The sequence below is a fragment of the Quercus suber genome, unplaced genomic scaffold (assembly GCF_002906115.3).
Source record: "Quercus suber isolate HL8 unplaced genomic scaffold, Cork oak 2.0 scaffold_341, whole genome shotgun sequence".
In the NCBI taxonomy this organism is placed as follows: Eukaryota; Viridiplantae; Streptophyta; class Magnoliopsida; order Fagales; family Fagaceae; genus Quercus; species Quercus suber.
Window position 1 is genome coordinate 753,269 of NW_027069793.1, and position 23,299 is coordinate 776,567.

Here is a 23,299-nt window from a genome sequence, read left to right on the forward strand (position 1 = left end):
ATTTGTCATCTATCTAAGATGGTTTCTAACGGTATTTTCAAATTCTCACCCAAATTTGTTTTTTTTTTTTTAAATCTACATTTCTATTTTACCTACCTACTTTAAATCATTTTCAAGATACTATTTATGTTTTCTCTATTCCATTTAAATATCCATTCAAAATTCTTTTTTTTTTTAATATTTCTTTTCATATTGTAGACTAAAACCCACCACCTTTTGTCAAAAAATAAAAAAAAAAATAAAAAAAAGTGATTGGTTTAGAGAGTTACAATGGCTCACTAGGTGCGGAAAGCCACCGTAATAAATGTGAAAGAGCAAATAATTAAGATTTAAGATTTTTTTTTTTTTTAATATAGATAGTTATAGTTTGTTATGCTAATCTCATGACTTGAACTATTTTTCCCTAGATCCCAAACACTTTGTGAATAAGGAGGTGCCAATTAAGTTATAAAATCCTTGACTTAAGAGAATTTGTTAGAGCATTTTGAGTTTGGTTTTGTAAAAAAATGGAGAAAGTGAAATATAAAAAAAGTTTGTTGGACATACTCTAAGTCCTAAATATTTTTTTGTATATGTGTTCTCACAATGTCATCTTTCTCCCCACTTCCACATTGTTGTAACCACGAATTATCAAAAATAATGTCATCTTTTTTTTCTTTCTTTTTTGTCATACTAAATTACACTTATGAATTTTAAAGTTTGAGATTATTTTTCATTTTGGCCATTTATATTTTAAAATTTTCAATTTGATCCTTCATTTTCATTTTGTTTTCATATTGGCCATGTCATTCATTTTCGTTAGTAATAAGATCGTTAAGTGCCCATCATGTTTAACTATTTTATGAAATCCTAACTTTGAAATGTTGTAAAATGTAGGAATTTCATTGTTGTAGGAAAAAAAAAAATAATATATATATATATATATTATGGACAATCAAATTACTAGAAAAAATGAATGGAAAAATGAATGTAAAATAGTATCAAATATGAAGAGTCAAAATAAAAATTTTTAAAAATAAAAACAACCTCAAGCTTGAAGGTTAAGGGTCAAAAGTATACATAACTCTCATATTTTATTTCATAGCAAGCTGCAACTATTCGGACATGATGAGGCCACGTCTAGAATCTGTACAAAAATCCAGCCACAATCCAGCTATAAGGTTGAGAAAACTTTTTACACGTCTAACCCAAAGATAGTTATAATCGTGGCTCGTGGATCCATCTTGAATTGTATAGCTCAACCTAGATCTTTCTCTCGACCTGTTACAATGGTTCTCACATGTTATCTAATTATCTTTCCTAGCCAACAAATATTCAGCTTTCTTAAAAATAAAAATAAAACATGACCCATATGACAATTGTGTTTAGTATTGGCTTAAAAAGTTAGTTTTTTTATTTATTATTTAGCTTATTTTTGTTACTATTATTTTAATTTTTTTTTAGCTTTATTTATAATATTTTCAGCAAAATAATTTTAATCAGCAAATTTTTTTTAATTTCAGCTAAATAAGCTGTTCTCAAACCTATCATCTATCCGCTCTGTGTTTCACAATTTTTAGTATTTTATATTTACACTTCTAGCCCAAAGATAATTATAATCGTGGACCTGGTTTGGATGATTTAGCCCAATCTAACCGGACCGGACCTATTTTACAATAGATAAGTTAGAAATGGGCCTGGCTGCCTAATTTATTAGGGCAGGAACCCGTCAATCCACCCTAAAGTTTGACACACATCATCATATTTTGTGGATTAATATTCAACGTAGAAAACCAAGTCATTTTATTCAAATACTTGCAGAATGGTAGAAGAAAAAACTGATTGTGGCCAAACCAACATTCCTTGTCTTTCTACATTTCCACTTGAACTGGATACTGTGCTAATTAGTAATGAATGTGCTGCAATTTTTTGCAGTTCTACGTACAAAAGAAACTCTAGCTGATTCAAGAGTTCTCAAAAGTGTTGAAAAATCCAAAATGCAACAGCTAACAGCTCAAGCCCAAGCAGTTCAAGAGTGTAAAGCTACAGTCAGATTAGAAACAAAGTTACAATAGCATTCATGGGAAAAATTTAGGTGATCTGGGAGCAATGCTCCCTCCTCTCATATGAGGGGTGGGCCCCATACGTGTGTTCCATCATGGGGCCCACCCCTCATGTGAGAGGAGAGAGCATTGCTTACAAAGCATGTAAAAATTACCTAGTTTTCACACGGTTTTTTGTTAATATTCTTGTATGAGTTTATCACGTGTATCACTTATCTCTTGTATATACATGTGAATCAAAAAAGTAACAAATTAAATATACTTGCATATAATTTTTAGGCACATTATATTAAATTTTCAATTAAATTCAAAATATGATTGAATTGACCAATTCAATATGAATACAAGATAAGAGTGTTGAGTATTCTCTTTTGATAATTAAATTTTTTTTAAAAAAATATTATTTCTCACCCCGCACACACCTTCACACTTTCTCCACATTTTTCATGGAATATTCACATTTTTTTTCACTCCAGACACTAGAGAACACGCCTTCTATGACAGTTTTGACCGTTATTCGTTACATAATACATAAAAAGTATCTACCGAAAGAGGAGTCCAAATCTTCTGTCCCACTTTTTTTGCTCCACTCTATACTCCACCAATAAATACTTGCCACGTGATACTATTAATTAATAACTGTAGGATTAATAAGTCAATAATGATAATATTTAATTAATTAGGCGAACATGTGGTAAGTATTTATTGGTGGAGTATAGAGTGGAGCAGGAAAAGTGTGACAGAAGATTTGGACTCCCGAAAGAGGGGGGAGAAGCAAATATCTGTTTTTCTTAAATTCATTTTTGTAAACTTTCGGTGAAAGAAGCAAATATCTGTTTTTCCTTAAATTCATTGTTGTGAACAAGGTTCTTTCAGCACCAAAAATAAACTCACAAGCCACAACTCTCTTATATAGCCAACTATAAATAGGACAAAGTTTAGCTACAAAATCGATTGTAGCCTTAGGCTACAAACTCGCTCAATATCTTTTTATTAAAAGTAAATTTTGACAAATCCATCATTGGATTGTATCTTCTTCTTATATTCTTTATGTTTGCAAAATTTCAAGAAAATTAAAGATCAATAGCTATGTCATCAATAAAATTTTAAATTGTAAGTTTTTATAATTTAAAATTATGCATAAAATATAAGATTATAGATTATATAGTAAATGATATCCGATTGACACAAAAATTGACATGTGCATTAAGAGCGTAAAGAACATGTAATTCAACGGTTAGATTTTCAAAATATGCAGTAATATTTATTTTATTGAGTGAGTTTGTAACCTAAGACTACAACCAATTTTGTAGCTAAACTTTGTCCCTATAAATAATTGCATATTACTTTCACATTATCCACAGACACGTCATTTTTTTTCTCAAACTTTTACAGTTAGCCACAATGAGTATTGCAGCAAAAATGGTACATTTTTGTGATGAGAAATACTATGTCTATAATATTTTTACAACAATTTTACAACAAATCTTAAGTGGTAGGTTGTTACTGATTATTATTGTTGCGGCAAAAAAGTAATCTTACTATTAGTTTCAAATTTGAACCAATAATAACTAATCACCTATGATTTATTGTAAAAATATTGTAAAATTGTTGTAGACGTAGCATCTCTCTTTTATGATACTAGATTTTTTGCATAAAAAATTCGGTGACCGACTTGTAGCTTTAGTTACTTACCACAAGATTAAACGACACTGCTGTTCCCCACGTGTCTAGAAGTGATTGCGGCCAAGCTTTCTCTATTGACAAAGGAAAGAATAGAATGCCAAAAACAAAAACAAAAACAAAACAAAAATCCCCGAAATGTCCCAAAAAAGTCTCAAACTTTCATTTGTCAATTTCCTCCGCAGGCAGCAGGAACCTTCCTTCACGCGCTGCCGTAAAGCTAATTCCAACTCATTTGTCTTATCAACAATTGAAAAAGCCGTTCTCATTAACAATTTGTAAGTCGGCTAATATCACTATCATGATAGCTCAACACCGTGTCCTGTGTAACTTATCCGGTGTATATATATATATATACACACCTATTGAAAGACCAGAACTTAGCCATAAAGACCATAACTTATAAAAGTTTGCACGAATTTCTTGTCGTGTGCTCCAAAACATCATCGGTTATCTCATGCTTTATTTCTCCTTTCCTTTTTAGTATTCATTTTCCGCGTCTGTTTCGCTTTCAAATAATCATTTATAGCAAATTTCTCTTATATATACTGCAAAGAGGAAGAGCCAACCTTGTTCCATTCATTCAAACTAATTCCAAGTTCAGGTTTATACACAAAATTTCGAAGTTCTTTGATTTAGCAAGCTTCCTTCAATTAATCTCAGGTTTCATCATGAAGACCACACACACACACGATGCAGCTTCTTCGTCGTCTTCTTCTTCTTTCTCTTCTTCAACTATAATATTGGAAGAAAGGCGTACTTCAACTTCACCAAAAAAATCAGTTTTAAGAAGTCTAAGTTGTAAATTGTCTTCAAGAAGAAAGTCCAATAAGCTCTCTCTTTCATCAAGACCCCACGTGTCTAGAAGTGATTGCGGCCAAGCTTTCTCTATTGACAAAGGAAAGAATAGAATGCCAAAAACAAAAACAAAAACAAAACAAAAATCCCCGAAATGTCCCAAAAAAGTCTCAAACTTTCATTTGTCAATTTCCTCCGCAGGCAGCAGGAACCTTCCTTCACGCGCTGCCGTAAAGCTAATTCCAACTCATTTGTCTTATCAACAATTGAAAAAGCCGTTCTCATTAACAATTTGTAAGTCGGCTAATATCACTATCATGATAGCTCAACACCGTGTCCTGTGTAACTTATCCGGTGTATATATATATATATACACACCTATTGAAAGACCAGAACTTAGCCATAAAGACCATAACTTATAAAAGTTTGCACGAATTTCTTGTCGTGTGCTCCAAAACATCATCGGTTATCTCATGCTTTATTTCTCCTTTCCTTTGTAGTATTCATTTTCCGCGTCTGTTTCGCTTTCAAATAATCATTTATAGCAAATTTCTCTCTTATATATACTGCAAAGAGGAAGAGCCAACCTTGTTCCATTCATTCAAACTAATTCCAAGTTCAGGTTTATACACAAAATTTCGAAGTTCTTTGATTTAGCAAGCTTCCTTCAATTAATCTCAGGTTTCATCATGAAGACCACACACACACACGATGCAGCTTCTTCGTCGTCTTCTTCTTCTTTCTCTTCTTCAACTATAATATTGGAAGAAAGGCGTACTTCAACTTCACCAAAAAAATCAGTTTTAAGAAGTCTAAGTTGTAAATTGTCTTCAAGAAGAAAGTCCAATAAGCTCTCTCTTTCATCAAGCAAAAACTACAGCAATGAGCTCCAAAAGGTGTTCGATTACTTTGATGAAGATGGGAATGGTAAAATATCTCCTTCTGAATTACAGAGCTGCGTGAGAACTGTGGGGGGCGAGCTGTCAATGGATGAGGCAGAAGCAGCTGTGAGAGCATCTGATTTGAACGGAGATGGGCTGCTCGACTTCGAGGAATTCCAGAAGCTAATGGACGCAGGGGGAGAGGAAGACAAGAATGAGGAGCTCAAAGAGGCTTTTGGTATGTATGAGATGGAAGGGTCGGGTTGCATCACTCCCACAAGCTTGAAGAGGATGCTCAGTCGACTCGGTGAGTCCAAGTCCATTGAGGATTGTAAAGCTATGATTCGAATGTTTGATCTCAATGGAGACGGCGTCCTAAGCTTTGATGAGTTCCAATCTATGATGCGTTGATTAATTCATATCCATTGCTGTTCACTGTAAATATTTGGACGATTCCTTTGGTGATTGGTTTTTGTTTAATTTGTTAACACTTCATTCTTTTGCTTGTTACACATTTGTAAGGAAAATATTTCCATAATCTTGTAGAATAATCAACTTATATTTTTCGACCTTTGTTTATACTGATGTATTATACAATATTTACTCGTTCAATCCTACAATATTCTATATATGTTTAGGCCCGCCAAAAAGGAAGTTTGAAATAACTAGTTAGTAAATTAATAACACTCCAACTACCTGATGGCTAATCGGGTTCTGAAACAAACTTTCAGTATTTAGTATTTATATAAAATTTTATATATATTACAACAATTTCTGCTTGTGTTAAGTGATAATTAGATTGTTTTTCATCAAGTCCTAGTGATGGTCTCATATGCAAGTGATGTAATCCAATCTTAAATTGGCAAAAGTGAAAATTGTGGTAAAATGGGTAGGAAAGTGTGTGATCCTAAAAGAGTTGTGTTTATATTGACTTCTCTTGTGATTAACAATGGATAGTGGATTCAATACACTTATTGAAGAGCATTGTTCACTCGATGCATCATTTTTTTAATTAGCGCACACACTCTTTCTCAGGTTCTCACTGCTCATCAACAGACCATAACTTCTCTCTCTCTGTGTCTCTGCCACCAAATTGGTCTAAAAGATCTTGTGATCTTCAATGGGGAGAACAATGAATCCTCAAGTAGTGAGAAGAACGATGTTGCGATTTAATAGATTTGCAGCGGTGTGAGACTAGACCTGTCGCGTAAAACAACGATTTCACACTGACGATTAATTTGATGTTGGATCTGGTTGGGTTGATTTAGTTTTGATATGGTTAGTTTGATGGTGGGTCGGCAACACTGATGGATGTTTGTAGGTGGTGATTTGAGAAAAAAAAAAAGTGAAATTGGAGAAGGATGAGGTGAAAAAAAATATTTAAGAAGATATGAAATAAGTTTTAAATGAAATTGTGATAGTATTGAAACTAATGTAGCTATTTGTATACAATAGATTAGCTAAATTAATAAAAGTGAAAATTTTAGACTAAATTTAGCTAAAAATTCATTGAGGCTGATGTGAATGCTTAATGAATCTAAATTTTTCATATTAGTATGAGTTCTAAACATTATTTAGATTTTAGATACCTTCACACAAACACACAAAAAAAAAATGCCATCTTCACAAAGCAATATCCTTTTGAAACCAAGTGACAAGGAAACACAACACTGACATTTACTAACACATGTTATGGACACATAAATAAGTATATTATTGCTTACATACATAAAAGGAAAGAAACATAAATCTCTGAAATTTAGAGTGTCTATTCTATTGAGGTTAACCACAACTTTGCAAGGAATAGCGTTGTTGTGGTTATTCTCTGACACGGCCCGAATCGCCCGATCCTCCAAACCTTATCTTTAGAAACAGAGGCAATGCATGAGGATCTCAGTTTTCCTGCTACGATTGGAAAAATTATTGCCAATTCGCTTGCTTTACTTGATTACCTTTACTACCAAGTTGAGGTCTTTGCTTGCAGTAGAACATTGAGTGCTTGCTTGATTTGAATATTGTTAAACATTCTTAGCTAGCGCTAGATCTTTTGGTCTTCTACAACGATTCTTATGTCCATTTGGATATCACTTATTTTGTTGAAAAATAAAAACTAAAAATACTGTAGTAAAATAATTTTTAAATGTGTGAATAGTATCGTGAGACCTATTTTTAATGATAATTTTGTTGAAAAAAAAGGTTTGTGAGTCCCATAAACAATGCACGGGATCCACTGGAAAGCACTGAAACGTGCTTCTCAATGAAAAAAAAAAAAAAAAAAACCGTTGAAACGCAGATGCACTGCATTTCAGCTGTATCCAAATGGCTACTTAATCTATCCCATGCTCCGGTCCTAGAACTAGAGCATGCCAGCCCGTGTAGTTTGGGTTGGGCATAGGACTAGCTCAATACAATTTGAACGATGTTAGGGATAAGCCTTACAAAACTGAGGCGTAGTCAATAAAAAATATTGATTTAAACATTCATTTATTATGTTTTGGTCTTTCATTGCCACATCAGTTTCTAAGTATTTTGTAGTAACTTTAGTATTTTTCATTTACTTAATGGTGATTGGGTTGAATTTCTATTAATCTATAATTCTTTTTTGTGAAAAATGCTAAAATTAGTCCAAATTTTACTAAAAAAACTTACAAAATAATGTAAAAAATAATGCAATTGGTGGTACTTCAAAACGATAACAAATGAATATGAATTATATTTTTCTTATGATTGTTGACAACAATTTGCACAACCTAAACAATTAAATTTGTAAATTTAGAGCATCTCCAATAGATTAGCTAAATCTATTTTTTGGAGAACAAACTCCAAAAATCAGTTCCAACAGATTCTCCAAATGCAAAACTTTTCCAATTTTTTTTTTTTTTTGAAGTTGCTTCAGTACTTCTCTAGATATAGAAAACATTGTAGTAGCTCCAAATGAATTTTTCTACTTAAAAAAAAATCTTACAACTCAATAAAAAACAATTCTTTCTCTCTCCTCTCACAACGGCTATAAACACAACAATCATTTTTCTTAAACATCTCTAAACTAAAGCATAATTAAATACAAACTCAAAAACACAATCTTAAAATTAATTAAATCATAACAGTAAAAGCAAAAAAAAAAAAAAAAAGAAAGAAAGAAAAGAAAAGAAAAGGATAGAGAGCTAGCAACGGTGGAACAAGCAAGATTCTGCGCCTGCATGTATCCTTCGATCAATGGTGGAGCAAGCAAGATATCTCTCACTTGTTCTTTCTTTGTTTCTTATCACATAGAGAGCTAGAGAATGTTCTAGAATCAAGTAGAAAAAGAAAAAGGAGAGAGAGAGAGAGAGAGAGAGAGATCTAGAAAGTCTGGAATCAAGTAGAAAATGAAAAAAAAGGGAGCTAGAGTGGGTATACATGTGTGGTGGAGAAAAAACAAGAGAAAAAAAGAAAGAAAAAAAAGACGTATGGATGAAATTGAAAGGAAAATAATATAAATAATAAGAAATGACAATTAAGAAATACTACCACAATATTTTCATAATAAATTTTAAGAAATAGATTGTTATTAGCTAATATTGGTGAGTAAAAAAATAATTTTAGTAGTGAGTTCAAATTAGAACTAGTAACAATTTTTCACATAAAATTTTGTTGTTATTTTTGTGAAAGTATTACGAAAAATGTTGTGGATATAATATTTTTTATTGAAAAATATAATTGTTGAGATCGAACATAGGAAGAATAAAGGATGATTAAAAAAAATAAATAAAAAAATAATATTTAAATAAAATAAAGAAAATAATAAAAAATTTATTCTAAAGTGTATTTAAAAAAAAGTTAATAAAAAAAAGTTAAAAATAATATTCATCATTCATATGGAACAAAAATTTAGATAAGCTCGTGAAGATTCTCTCACCTCTCAGATTTGAGAGGGCTTTCTCTTGTAGGGGTCTCAGGCCTGACCCGAGTCACCTAGCTAGGCCTAGCTACCTGCATGATGTATCCAAGCTGCCATGTTCCGTACAAGTTTAAAGTATACTAATCTTTTTTCTTTTCTTCTGTTGCTAGAAAACACGCTTTCTTTACGCAGTTTTGACCGTCAATTGTTAAGTATTAAATATCCGATAAAGGAAAGGCAGAGAGAAGCAAAGTTTAGCGGTGTATGATATAGGTGTTTAAAAATATATATTTTATTATTTAAAAATATATGTAGATGAAAAAATATATAAAAATATATTTAATATTTTTTAAAAGTTAAAAATATGTGTTTAAATAGATGTACTGAACACTTCCTAATATCTGTTTTTCTTTATTTGATTGTCGTAAATAATTCCATTAACCATGTGTTACCTACCGCTATTCTATGTCACTGCAGAGTGCCTCCAAGTCTACAATTACGATTACAAATGTGTAATCAATAGCAGTTAAGATCTCCCTACGGTCAAAGGAAAGAACGGTATTAGGGGAAAATTTTGAAAATTCCCGAAGCGTCCCAAAAAGTCTCTGATATAGTTTGTGTTTGGAAATTATTGAAAAAGTTTTGTTTTGTTTTTTTTTTTTTTACCCTTTGTCTTACGTTTGTTTGTTTGTTTTGTTTTATTTTATTTTATTTATAGTTTTAAATAATCTAATTTTTATTACTTTTTTTAAAATAAATTATAAAAAACTATATTTTTTCATAGAATCTTTGCAAGTAGGCTACTAAAAATAATTTATTCTCAAACAGACAATGATAACTTTAGGAATTTTTTTAGGTTGATTATTAAGAAATTTAAATTATAAAAAATTTAATAAAGAGATCATTTCAATATATTAACGTCACAAAAAAATGTGCAAATATATACAATATTACAATTTGTTTCTATTAATAAAGAGAAAATAGATGGATAACAGATAAAGTAGGAACTGAGAATGTTGAAATGAGAGTGAAAAAGTGAGTGAGAGTCTAAAATAATAATCGAGAAGAAAAAAATGGAGTTATTTGCTATAACTGAAAACCAAGTCACTAAAGAGAGTAAAATTGTTGCAATTGTGCGCAAAACCAATGAGAGCGTAACTGCCATCACACCAAGAAGAATTCACAACTAGTTTATCAAAAAAGAAAAAAAAAAAAGAAAAAAGAAAAAAAGAATTCACAACCACAATATTTTTATTGGTATTGTTTTTTAAGGAAAAATAAAATTATAGATTATTTTTATTGAATGAGTGAACGAGTTACAAATTTAAATTATTAGAGATTTTTATCTTTTTATTTTAGAATAGGTTTTTTGTTGAATAATTTGTTCACTTATTATTGTTGTTATTTGGTCTAGTATTTTTTTTTTGGGGGGTTATTTTGTTGATATTTGAGCTAATTTTTACTGATGTTATTAAGCTTAAAAAAAAGGGGGTTAAGGATTATGTTTAGGGGGCCAAAATTATTTTTGGAGTAATGCTATGTTTACAATATTTTTTATAATAAATCTTATGCAAAAAGCTATTATTGGTGTGTAAAAAATTGATGTCAATATTGGGTCTAAATTAGAATCATTAACAACTTATTACATAGAATTTTTTGTGAAATTATTCTTAAAATGTTACGGATATAAGTATATAACATTAGGGACAAAATTTACTACAAAATTGGTTGTAGCCTAAAGCTACAATTTTACTTAATAAAATAAACATTACTACATATTTTAAAAATTTAATAATTAAATTACATGTTTCTTAATATACATATTAAATTTTGTGTCAATCAGATATTATTTATTATATGATCTATAAGCTTATATTTTATGCATAATTTTAGACTATAAAAACTTAAAATTTAAATAATATATTGGTGACACAGCTATTAATTTTTAATTTTCTAAAAATTTTGCAAGTATGGAAGATATAAGAAGAATATATAATCCAATGGTGAATTTGTCAAAATTCACCTCCTATAAAAAGGTATTGAGTAAGGTTGTAATCTTAAATTATAACCAATTTTGTAACTAAAATTTATTCTAACATTAGTCTTATTTTTGTTGAATTCAAATTATTTTAATTTTCAAATCAAAGTGTTTAATATTTTTATTAAGTAGTTACAATAGATTAATTTAGTATATAATTTTTTTTTTTTTTTTTTTTGCAAGTTAGTTTTTGTTTTCTTTGCAAGTCAGGGCGCTACTGTCACTTAATCGTAGAGCCAGCCCTGCAAATGGACAAAAATAATTGCCACTAAGTCCTATTATATATCTGATGAACAATCATCATGGTCATCGTTACCCCCGTCTCGTAAATTAAAAAAACAATTGGCGGTCTGCAAAAGTCAAAAGTCAAAACCATTATTATACTGAAAAAACACGACTGAAAAAATATTGGTCTCAAAAAATATATATAAAATCTTTCCACCACAAGTCTATAGTCACGATCCACAACGTCATCACTTATATCATCACACCTTTATTTTCCTTTCCCATTCGGGATTCCTTTTCCGCTTGTGTTTCGGAGTTTCGAACTCATCATTCTATTTCTATATAACTTGATATCTCTCTCTATATAAAAAGCCAACCTTGTTGGTTGTTACATTCGTTCAAACTAATTTCTAAGTTCAAGTATATACCAGTTCAAAGTTCTTTGATTTAGCAAACTGCCTTTAATTAATCCGGGTTTCATCATGAAGACCACATACGATGCAGCTTCTTCTTCTTCTTCTTCTTCTTCTTCCTCTTCTCCAATTACAGTATTGGAAGAAAAGCCTAGTTCAACTTCACCAAAAAAATCAGCTTTAGGAAGATTACGTAGTAAATTGTCTCCAAGGAGAAAGGAGGAAACTGCTTCCAGTGCAAGCAAAAACTACTGCAGCGAGCTTCAAAGGGTGTTCGATTACTTTGACGAGGATGGAGATGGTAAAATATCTCCTTCTGAATTACAAAGCTGTGTGAGGACTGTTGGTGGCGAGCTGTCAATGGATGAGGCAGAAGCAGCCGTGAAAACATGTGATTTGAATGGAGATGGGCAGCTCGATTTCGAGGAATTTCAGAAGCTAATGGAGGCAGGAGGAGAGGAGGACAAGAATGAGGAGCTGAGAGAGGCTTTTGGAAAGTATGAGATGGAGGGGTCAGGTTGTATCACCCCCACAAGCTTGAAGAGGATGCTGAGTCGACTCGGTGAGTCCAAGTCTACTGAGGATTGCGAAGCCATGATTCGAATGTTTGATCTCAATGGAGATGGCGTCCTGAGCTTTGATGAGTTCCAAACTATGATGCGCTAATTCATATTCCATTGCTGCTAATCGAGATTATTCGTCCGTTTCCTTCAATGATGCATGCATTGTTCTTCGATTCACTTCATTTTTTTCATCTTTTGTCAGTTACATATTTGTACAGAAATTCAGATTCCATCAATCAACTTATATTTTTTGACCTTTGCCTATACTGAAATCCTTTACTAACAATTTCTCGGAAAACTTTTTTCAGCAAAATAAAACTTCTGAAAACAAAAATCGTTGAATCTTACAATATCCTATGTTTGGGCCCGCCGAAAAGGGCGCTTTGAACTAACTAGAGATAATAATCATAATATAGTAACAACATCCCAACAACCTGATGGCTGACGCCATTACAAAGAAATTTCCATTATTTATATTGACATCCCTTGCTTATATATAGATATATAGTGCCTAGCTAGCCGCAATTATCTAAATATCTTTATCATCGGCCAAAAGAAGAGGGGATTGGAATTGCTTCTCCAAGCAATGACACGTTAATATATTTTACTTTACTTTTCTTTTTTTTTCCCTTGGCCATATCAAATATAAGCATAGCGCACATTTTCACATACTTTGTCACAACTGTTTTACGTGATAGAAATTTTTTTTTTTTGAATTCATATGACAATTATAAACATTCAATCATAGTTAGTCACATAAAACAATTGTGGTAGCGTGAAACTCTATGGTAATAGAATTATTCCAATGATCTTGTTAACGGATGCTTTTAAAGCATTTGTTAATGTTGAAAAATTGCCTCAAATTCCAATTGTGATTTTGAAAGTTAATTGAGTTTCCTTGTTGAAGAAGGAAAAATTAATTTGGATTTCTTTGGTGTGGAATGAAAGACTATTCCTTAGTGTGAAATGAAAGTTTATTATTTGTTAAAAAAGTAATGTATTCCTTATTCTAGAGATAATAGAAAAAGAGTTTTATAAATAGAAAATGCTGTAAAGAACTTGATGGTTTCGGCCCAAGGGTTCTCCCTAACGGAAGAGGGAAAATAAAGCGTGAAATCAAGAAAGAGAAAAAAAGGGTTCTCGCTTGGGAGGTAACCCAAGGAGAGAGACAACAAGGTTTGGGTTTTGTCAGCAACATTTTTTGTAAAGCACGCAAATCAAGGAGAATTTATAAAATTTTGTTTGATGTTGCAAAGTGCCAAAGAAAGAGGTGCTGCATAGAAAGAGATAGCCAAGGAGAGTTATGTGGAAAAGAGAAAGAAGAAGAGAAGAAAGATAGAAATAAATAATTAATGTGTATGAGAGCAAAGAAAAAAATGAGATTTTTTTTAGCCATGGGACATACACAAGAGGATTTATATTGTATTTGGTAGTTCTCAAGTTAGGCATAAACTTGAAAATTATTATAATTGATTTAATAATAGTGAATTGATTCAGAGTTTATCCTGTGGTTTTTTTTTCCCTTCAAACAGTTAAAATTTTCTACATAAATATTGTGTTCTTATGTGTGATTGCTATTGGAATTAGTAATTTTGGTGATAATTAATATTATTTAGGACCCAATAGTTAATAGACTATTTTAATAAAATTTTAATATCACTTTCATGAGAAATATAAAAGCATAGTTCCTAAACCAATAAACTTAGGATATCCGTTAACTTTTCCTTTATTCCAAATGCAAATTGTTTGAAAAAAAAAAAAGAAAAAACTTCCAAGGAGTAGACCTTCCTTGAAAATAGATATCCAAAAACCATAGATCTTTGTTAAGATGACATAGTGAGTGTTTGGATTTGTGTTTTCTCACCCTGCGTTTGCGTTTTTGTTTTTTGCATTTTTATTTTTATTTTATTTTTAGCGCCTCTTGCACTGTTCATGTGACATGAACAGTAACCTGCACTGTTCATGTGACATGAACAGTAACCCGCACTATTCATACACACGGATTATACTGTGCATGAGACATTGTGCACTGTTTATGCATTGTTCACGGGACCCACAACTACTTTATTAAAAAAAAAAAATGTTGGTCCCACGGTACTATTTTTACTTTTAAAAATTATTTTATTACAGTATTTTTAATTTTTAATTTTTAACAAAATAAGCTGTATCTAAATGGACCCATAGTCTACTGGATGACATATTAAAAAAGGCAAAAAAACCTATGGATCTATCTTGTTGAGGAATGTCTCAATATCATGCATCCTGAACATCAGAGTCGTAATTCTCATTGATAGTAAGGGATGCACTTGTGTGTTGCATTAAAATAAGAGATGAAATTTTGTCAAAAAAAATCATGATGAACATGAAGAGGAAATTACTTGATGGATATCGTAATATTACAGAAGAGATGAGCAAGGCCACACTTGAATTCTGACAGATGTTGCCCAATTTCCTTCACGATCTGATATTTTAGGAACGAATGTAATAAGTGAATAAGTGATGATTATTGAAAAAACAAGAGAAGACAAAAGATGGTCTGTAAAATATGCTAGTACCAACTGCATGTACTTACTGTTTTTCATGGTATTAGTCACTATTGTGAACTGTGAATGATGTAGAACAGACAGCACATGCCTTCCTGGAGCAGTAAGGGCGCAGGAAGTCACAACACAAGATCAAAGGGGGGTGCCAGTAGGGGCCATCAGAGGTAACAGTGTCGGAATTGCATGAAATTTGGCAGGTTGAAGGGAAACGACGTTCTGGTCCAGAGTCATAGCTATGAACGTCGCCAAATTTTAGGCAAATTCCTACGTTAAGGCCCCGAAAACAGTGTTTTTGCTATTTATAGTAAAATTTGTTTTTTCCTTAATAACTTTTAGTTTAAAAGTCAGAATAAGGTCCCGTCTGTTTTGGGATGACCTTTAAGGTCAGTAGTTTATGATTCTGCATTTAACTCAATTTTGCTATTTTTGGTAAAATTCGGTAATTTTGTCACCTAATCGCTTAATTAGTGCGAATTAGGGTTTTAAACGTTTTTGCTCAGTATTTATATGTTTGTAGCCGTCAGAGGCAAATTAGACTATTATCAATAAACACAGACATTTTGTCAATTTTCTCTTCTGGTGAATTCCAATTTTATCTCCTTGTGGATTCAGGGAAACTCCTCGTGGATTCGAGGTTTACTACCAGAAACTGACAGTTTAGTTTCTGTTTCATCAAGAGAGTATCGTGTGTGCTTCTCTTCAAACTTCCGTGACATCAGTAAACATAACATAAAACCAAACTACGTAGTATAAAGATAATCACATTCATAGTTAGAGAAGAGATATTTGTAAAATAATTTCAAAACGATTAAACCACGAGAACCATTCTCAGTTAAACAATAAAGTTTAGGATATACTAATCCCTATCTATTTCGTTTGTTGCTAGAAAACACGCTTTCTTTAGACAGTTTTGACCGTTAATTGTTAAAAAATAATAAATATCTTAGAAAGGTAGGATAGAGAGAAGCAAATACCTGTTTTTCTCTATTTGATTGTCGTTAAATGAATCCAACGGTGGTGAGCGACAACGGTACTATGGGTTAGTTATTATACGACACTCCACGTTTAAAATTGCAATTACAAATGTACGATCAATTGCAGTTAAGGTTTCCCTATAGTCAAAGGAAAGAACAATTCAGAGATTAAAAAATAAACAAGAAAGTCCCCGAAGTGTCTCGATAGACAAAAAGCCTAAATATATCCTCATCCCTTCACTCGCTACTGCCACTGAATCCAACTCATCTTATAGAATTATACACCTGATCTTATCAACAATTGTCATGGTCGTCGTAATCTCATCTTCTAGAAAACAACTGGCGGTCCAGAAAAATAAAAGAACATCATACCATAAATACATACTCCGTGTGATGTGACACGTCAAAACCGTGTTCCTGCCGCACCATCACCAGTTACCTTTATTCTCTTTTTTCCGCATGTGTTATATATCTCTCTATATAAAGAGCCAACCTTGTTCGTTGTTACATTTCTTTCAAACTAATTTCAAGTTCAACTATATACCCAAGTGCCTTCAATTAATCCAGGTTTTATCATGAAGACCACACGCGATGCAGCTTCTTCTTCCTCTACTCCAATTACAATATTGGAAGAAAAGACCAGTTCAAGTTCACCGAAAAAATTAGCTTTGGGAAGATTACGTCTTAAATTATCTCCAAGCAGAAAGGCGGATAGGAATTCACTTTCACAAACTGGTTCCAATGCAAGCAAAAACAACTGCAGCGAGCTTCAAAGGGTGTTTGATTACTTTGACGAGGATGGAGATGGTAAAATATCTCCTTCTGAATTACGAAGCTGTGTGGTCACTGTTGGGAGCGAGATGTCGATGGATGAGGCAGAAGCAGCAGTGAAAACATGTGATTTGAATGGAGATGGGCAGATCGATTTCGAGGAATTCCAGAAGCTAATGGACGCAGGGGGAGAGGAAGACAAGAATGTGGAGCTCAAAGAGGCTTTTGGGATGTATGAGATGGAAGGGTCAGGCTGCATCACCCCCACAAGCTTGAAAAGAATGCTGAGTCGACTCGGTGAGTCCAAGTCTACTAAGGATTGCCAAGCCATGATTGGAAGGTTTGATCTCAACGGAGACGGTGTCCTGAGCTTTGATGAGTTCCGAACTATGATGCGCTAATTCATATTCCGTTGCTGCTTACCGAGATTATTTGTCCGTTTCCTTCAATGATGTATTGTTCTTCACTTCATTCTTTTCGTCTCTTTTGTCAATTACACATTTGTAAAGAAAAGATTCCACTAATCAGCACTTTGCCTATACTTAGAATGATGTACGACACATTTTGATATTTAATTTTAGTATTTTTATATAATTTTTGTTATTTTAAGTTTTTGTGATTTATTTCTTTATTTTAGATGTTTTTAATGTTTTATAGTCAAATAAGAGTTTTATATGCTTTCGTAGCTGTCTTAGGATTTTTAACTACCCTAGATTTTCTTTTTATTATTTAAACACATTGTAGTCTTCAAAGACAATTTAGTTTTCATATTAATAAAAATACATACTTTTTATCAGTTTTTTTTTTTTTAAAGATTCTAGTTTATCTCCTTATGAATTCAGGAAAATTCTCGTAAAATTGAGGCTTATTACCAAAAGCTAATAATTTAGTTTTTGTTCTATCAAGAGAGTATTTGTGTGTGCTTTTTTCAGACTTTCACGGCATTATAGAAGACCATTTTTTTAGCAAAATAAAACTTTTGAATAAAAAAATTCGTCGTTGAATCCTACAATATTCTATGTTTAGGCCTAAACCTACCAAAAAGGAAGTTTGAACTAACTAGAGATAATCAATGGTCTATTTAAATACCGTTTATTATTGAAAATTAAAAACTAAAAACTGAAAATTGAAAATACTGTAGCAAAATAATTTTTAAATGTGTGAATAGTGCCATGGAATAAAGTTTTAAAGTTGTTTTTGCTAAAAAAAGTACTTGCGGGTCTCGTGAATAATGTACAAGATCCAATGTTTAAACACCAGATGCAAAGACGCCAGACACAATCCAAACTCAACCAAAATAACAACATCCCAACAACCTGATGCCATTACAAGGAAACTTTCATTATTTATATTGATATCCCTTAATTCTATATATATTGAAGTGGTTCCCTAATCTTTGACAAATTATTCTACCTCCCGTTGTTAAAACAACTCAAAAACCTTTTGAGTTGTTGATGTGGTGGATTGAAATTTAGACCTCCAAATTTGCATCACGAACTCATACTAATGAGCTCATACACCATCCACACCAATGGTGGGAGGGGGGCGGGGGGGTAATTTAGAATACTTACCTTAGTGGCAACACATATTTCTTCATTAGTTATTCTAAAATCAATCTATTGATATTGTCCTAGATAATTAAGAACTCCCTTGAACACTATCATTAATTGATCAAACTAATTAATGAATATAAATTTCTCATAATAGCTTGGGTTCTTAACATCACTCAGATGCTATCTTCCTTGAGTTCTTAACATCAAGTCTGAGTTCTTAACTAAAGAAATAACACATATTGCTTCATTAATCATTCTAAAATCATTCTAAAATCAATCTATTATACCGTCCGTGATAGGTAACGCCAGTTTATCAAACTAATGAATCTAAATTTCTCATAATAGTATGAGTACTTAACATCATTCAGATGCCTTCACAACAACAACAACACAAAAATCATTTAGATGCCATCTTCACAAAGCTTTATCCTTCTAAAACCAAGTGACAAGCATTGGCATTTAGTCATTTACTAACACATTAAGTCATGGACACACAAAAAAGTATATTATTCCTTACATACATAAAAAGAAGAGAAACAGAACTCTCTAAAATTTAGGGTTTCGTATTCCATTGAGGGTAACCACAACTTTGTGAGAAGTAGCGTTGTCACATTGCTCACACAGCAGGATCCGTTGAGGCATAATAGCATAAGGAACTTTTATACCTTTAGAGCAATTGCATCAGTCTGGCTAAATTTTCCGTCTATTTTACACTAAGAACTTATTTTTTATTTATTTTACACTACCATTTTTCAAAAGCATCTACATTAGTTTATCTATTTTACAATTTATTCTATTTAAATAATAATATTTTTTTAGTGTTTATTATTATTTTATATTTTTCTTTTGTCTCTATCTCTTTATCTTTTCTTTTGTCCCTATCTCTTTATATTTTTCATTTATCCTCATCTCATCTCTCAGATCAATCTCTTGTCCCTCTTTTTCTTTTTCTTCTTCTTCTTCCTTTCATGATCACGGTCAGATCACCTCTCCTCCACAAGCATCTTCTTTTTCTTCTTTTTCTCTCACGATTAGATCACCTCTCCACCACAAGCACCGATCTTCGATGACTCACAAGCACCGATCTCTGCTACCAGCATCGATCCACAAGCATCAAAACCCATTACGCTCAACCTAGAAGCACCGATCCAAAAGTATCTAGACCCATTTCCAACGACCCACAAACTTTGATCTTCGCCATCAGCACCAATCCACTGATCTACAAATAACCAACACCAACACTGATCCCTTTCTCTTTATTGGTTTGTCCGGTGTGTTTGCGTATTCTTGTGTTAATTTGTCTGTATGGATGTGTTTGTCTGGGTATGTTTGTGTGGGTGTGTTTGTGCGTATATGAGGAAAAAGAAGATGAGGAGAGGAGAAGTCTGAAACTGAGTTCGTTTTGCACACGAAGAAGAGAGAGAGAAGAATGTGCGAAATTGTGAAAATAATAAAATAATAATATACACAGCTATAGTAAACGTGTATATATACACTGTTACTGTAGCTAATGTGTAAATATACATCATTTTAAAAGGATTGATGTGAAAAGTTTTGTAGTTTAAATATGAAAAATTCATCTTTTTTTCTATTATACAAGAATGGGTGCAGATACTGTTAGATTTAGTAATTAGCAGGTGGGAAAAGGTCAACCAGTTTATACACATGGTTGACGTATATCACCCAAAGAACGTACCCGTGATTTACATGGTTGACTTAAGGATATTCCTCTTGTATACTTGGGGAATCACAAAATTCAAATGCTTACGCTAGATGAATTTAAGCCCTAGAAATGCCTAGCTCTGACATTCCATTAGAAGTTCTATATGTGTTCTAAAGGATATATTTTCAATTTCATCTGTATTTAACACCAAGTATTACAGTAATAAGATCAATAGGATTTTAGCTGGGTTGGAAAAGAACATGAGACGTAGATACATTTTTTTTTTTTCCTTTTTGGTTTGACAAGTAACATGTATATACAGAACCTAGCTGCAATTCTCTTTCTAAAGATCTTTATCACTAGTCAAAAGAAAAGAGGATAGGAACTGCTTCTCCAACCAATGACACATTAGTATTTTTTGCTTTACTTTTCTTCTTTTCCCGTCTTCATTAAATACAAGAATAATTCAAGTTGTATACATTTTTATACACTTCACCACGATTGTTCTACGTAGCAGATTGTGAGTAATAAAAAAAAAAAGATTAATAGAGAAAAATTGTGAGTCTCTGTGATAGTGACATACAACTAATCATAGTCAGTCATATAAGACAATTATGACAAAGTGTGTGATACTATAATTATTTCAAATACAAAATCATTTGTTGTTGCCCTAAGGTAAATTAAGCCTATATCCACACCCAAAAAAAAAAAAAAAAAGCATTCTTACCTTCAATCGTATGCTTCCAAGGAGTAGACCTTCCTAGAAAATAGATATCCAAAAACCATAGAAGATCTTTGTTAATATGAGTATAGATGACATACTCAAAAAGGCAAGCAAACCTCTAGATCTATCTTGTTGAGGAATGACTCAGGATCATCCCATGTACATCAGGGTCGTAATTCTCATTGATAGTAAGAAGGGATGCAGTAGTACTTGTGTGCTGCTCTAAAATGTTTAAAATAAAAGATGAAATTCTGTCAAACTAAACCACGATGAACTTGAAGGGGAAAATACTTCATGGATATCGTATATTCGTATCACTTTACATAAGAGATGAGCAAGGCCACACTTGAATTGTGACAGATCTTGCCCAATTTCCTACACGATCTGACATTTTAAAAGCAAATGTAAGTTATATATAATAAAAGATGGTCTGTGATTATATTGAAAAAAAAAAAAGAGAAGACAAAAGACGGTCTTTAAAAAACTAAAATATGCTGGTACCAACTGGGACTGCATGTACGTACTGTTTTTCAGTGTATGAGTCACTATTGTGAACGGTGAACATAGCATAAATAAAACCATACTACTATAAAGATAATCATATTCATAGTTAGAGATACTATAAAAGTTTAAGAATTAAGATATACTAAATTACTAATCCCAATTTATTTCGTTTGTTGCTAGAAAACACGCTTTCTTTAGACAGTTCTGACCGTTAATACCTGTTTTTCTCTATTTGATTGTCGTAAATAATTCCAATGGTGGTGACCAACTACGACAGATACTATGAGTTACTTATTGTACGACACTGCTGACTGCTGACTGCTGAGTGCCTCCACGTCCACAATTACGATCACAAATGTACAAAGGAAGAACAGTACAGAGGAGAAAAAAAAAAAAAACAAGAAAATTCCCAAAGTGTCCAGAAAAGTCAAAAAGTCAATATATACTCTCACACTCTCATCCCTTCACTCGCTATTGCCATTGAATCCTACTCATATTATATACTACATATATCTTATCCACGTCATGGTCGTCGTAATCTCCCCTTATAAAAAACAACTGGCAAAATATCATACTTTAAATATGTTATTCGGTGTGACACCTCAAAACCGTGTTCTGCATAACATCCAACCATATTCCCATTAGAAGGCCATATATAAAATCTTTTCCACGAGTCTGTCATTGTGCTCCACAACATCATCAGTTATTTCATTATATCGTCATACCTTTATTCTCCTTTCCGCTTTTAGGATTCCCTTTTCCGCGTGTTTCAAACTCATCATTCTATTTCTAACTTGATATTTCCTTCTATATTATAGAGCCAACCTTGCTGGTGGTTACATTCATTCAAACTAATTTCTAAGTTCCAAGTATATAACCAGTTCAAAGTTCTTTGATTTAGCAAACTGCCTTCAATTAATCTTGGTTTCATCATGAAGAACACACACGATGCAGCTTCTTCTTCCTCCTCTACTCCAATTTCAATATTGGAAGAAAAGCCTAGTTCAAGTTCACCGAAAAAATCTACTTTGGGAAGATTACGTAGTAAATTGTCTCCAAGGAGAAAGGCGGATAAACGTTCTCTTTCACCGACTGCTTCCAATGCAAGCAAAAACCACTGCAGCGAGCTTCGAAGTGTGTTTGATTACTTTGACGAGGATGGAGATGGTAAAATATCTCCTCCTGAATTACAAAGCTGTGTGAGAACTGTTGGGGGCGAGCTGTCAATGGATGAGGCAGAAGCAGCCGTGAAAACATGTGATTTGAATGGAGATGGGCAGCTCGATTTTGAGGAATTCCAGAAGCTAATGGACGCAGGGGGAGAGGAAGACAAGAATGAGGAGCTGAGAGAGGCTTTTGGAAAGTATGAGATGGAGGGGTCAGGTTGTATCACCGCCACAAGCTTGAAGAGGATGCTGAGTCGACTCGGCGAGTCCAAGTCTACTCAGGATTGCAAAGCCATGATTCGAATGTTTGATCTCAATGGAGACGGTGTCCTGAGCTTTGATGAGTTCCGAATTATGATGCGCTAATTCATATCTAATAGTATTAGTATTCACTGAGGATATTTGTCCGTTTCCTTCAATGATTGGTCTTTGTTACTTGTTAATTAGTTCATTCTTTTGCTTATTACACATCGGTAAAGAAAAGATTTCCATAATCTTGTAGAATAATCAGCTTATATCACTCCGAATTTTTTCTTTCTTTCCACTTCCTCTGGCCCCTCCTCGACTTGCTTCTTTTTTTTTCCTCTTATTGTTTATACTTTATACAATTATGCAGCAAAATAAAACTTATAAACCATAAAAGACGAGAAAAAAAAAAATCGTGGAATCCTATAATAGTCTATGTTTAAAGTCTTTAGACCAGCCAAAAATTAAGGAAGTTTAAAATAATTAACTAGATAGTAAAGTAAAAACACGTACCCCAACTACCTGATGGCCGGTGCCATTATAAATCACTTCATCCAACAAGAGCAAAACGACAATAGACACCCAAACCTACAAAAAAAGTTATCTTAAAAGATGGCCTTACAAGTCTTGTC

The 23,299-nt window shown here is 32.5% G+C and overlaps 4 protein-coding genes across 4 annotated transcripts; all 4 read left to right on the top strand.

Moving 5' to 3' along the window:
- Positions 1–4,906: 4,906 nt before the first annotated feature.
- LOC112011821 (putative calcium-binding protein CML19) lies at positions 4,907–5,983 on the top strand. The gene has a single exon (XM_065759793.1). The coding sequence runs from the start codon at positions 5,213–5,215 to the stop codon at positions 5,813–5,815; it is 603 nt and encodes a 200-aa protein (XP_065615865.1). The 5' UTR covers positions 4,907–5,212; the 3' UTR covers positions 5,816–5,983.
- A 5,813-nt stretch (positions 5,984–11,796) lies between these two features.
- Positions 11,797–12,781, top strand: LOC112011858 (putative calcium-binding protein CML19). Its single transcript, XM_024044197.2, has one exon. It carries the CDS (start codon positions 12,030–12,032, stop codon positions 12,624–12,626), a length of 597 nt encoding a protein of 198 aa, XP_023899965.1. The 5' UTR covers positions 11,797–12,029; the 3' UTR covers positions 12,627–12,781.
- Positions 12,782–16,541: 3,760 nt separating this feature from the next.
- LOC112011854 (putative calcium-binding protein CML19) lies at positions 16,542–17,405 on the top strand. The gene has a single exon (XM_024044191.2). The coding sequence runs from the start codon at positions 16,616–16,618 to the stop codon at positions 17,210–17,212; it is 597 nt and encodes a 198-aa protein (XP_023899959.1). The 5' UTR covers positions 16,542–16,615; the 3' UTR covers positions 17,213–17,405.
- A 4,534-nt stretch (positions 17,406–21,939) lies between these two features.
- On the top strand, positions 21,940–22,965 carry LOC112011869 (calcium-binding protein CML37). Its single transcript, XM_024044208.2, has one exon. The coding sequence runs from the start codon at positions 22,188–22,190 to the stop codon at positions 22,785–22,787; it is 600 nt and encodes a 199-aa protein (XP_023899976.1). The 5' UTR covers positions 21,940–22,187; the 3' UTR covers positions 22,788–22,965.
- The last annotated feature ends 334 nt before the right edge of the window (positions 22,966–23,299 follow it).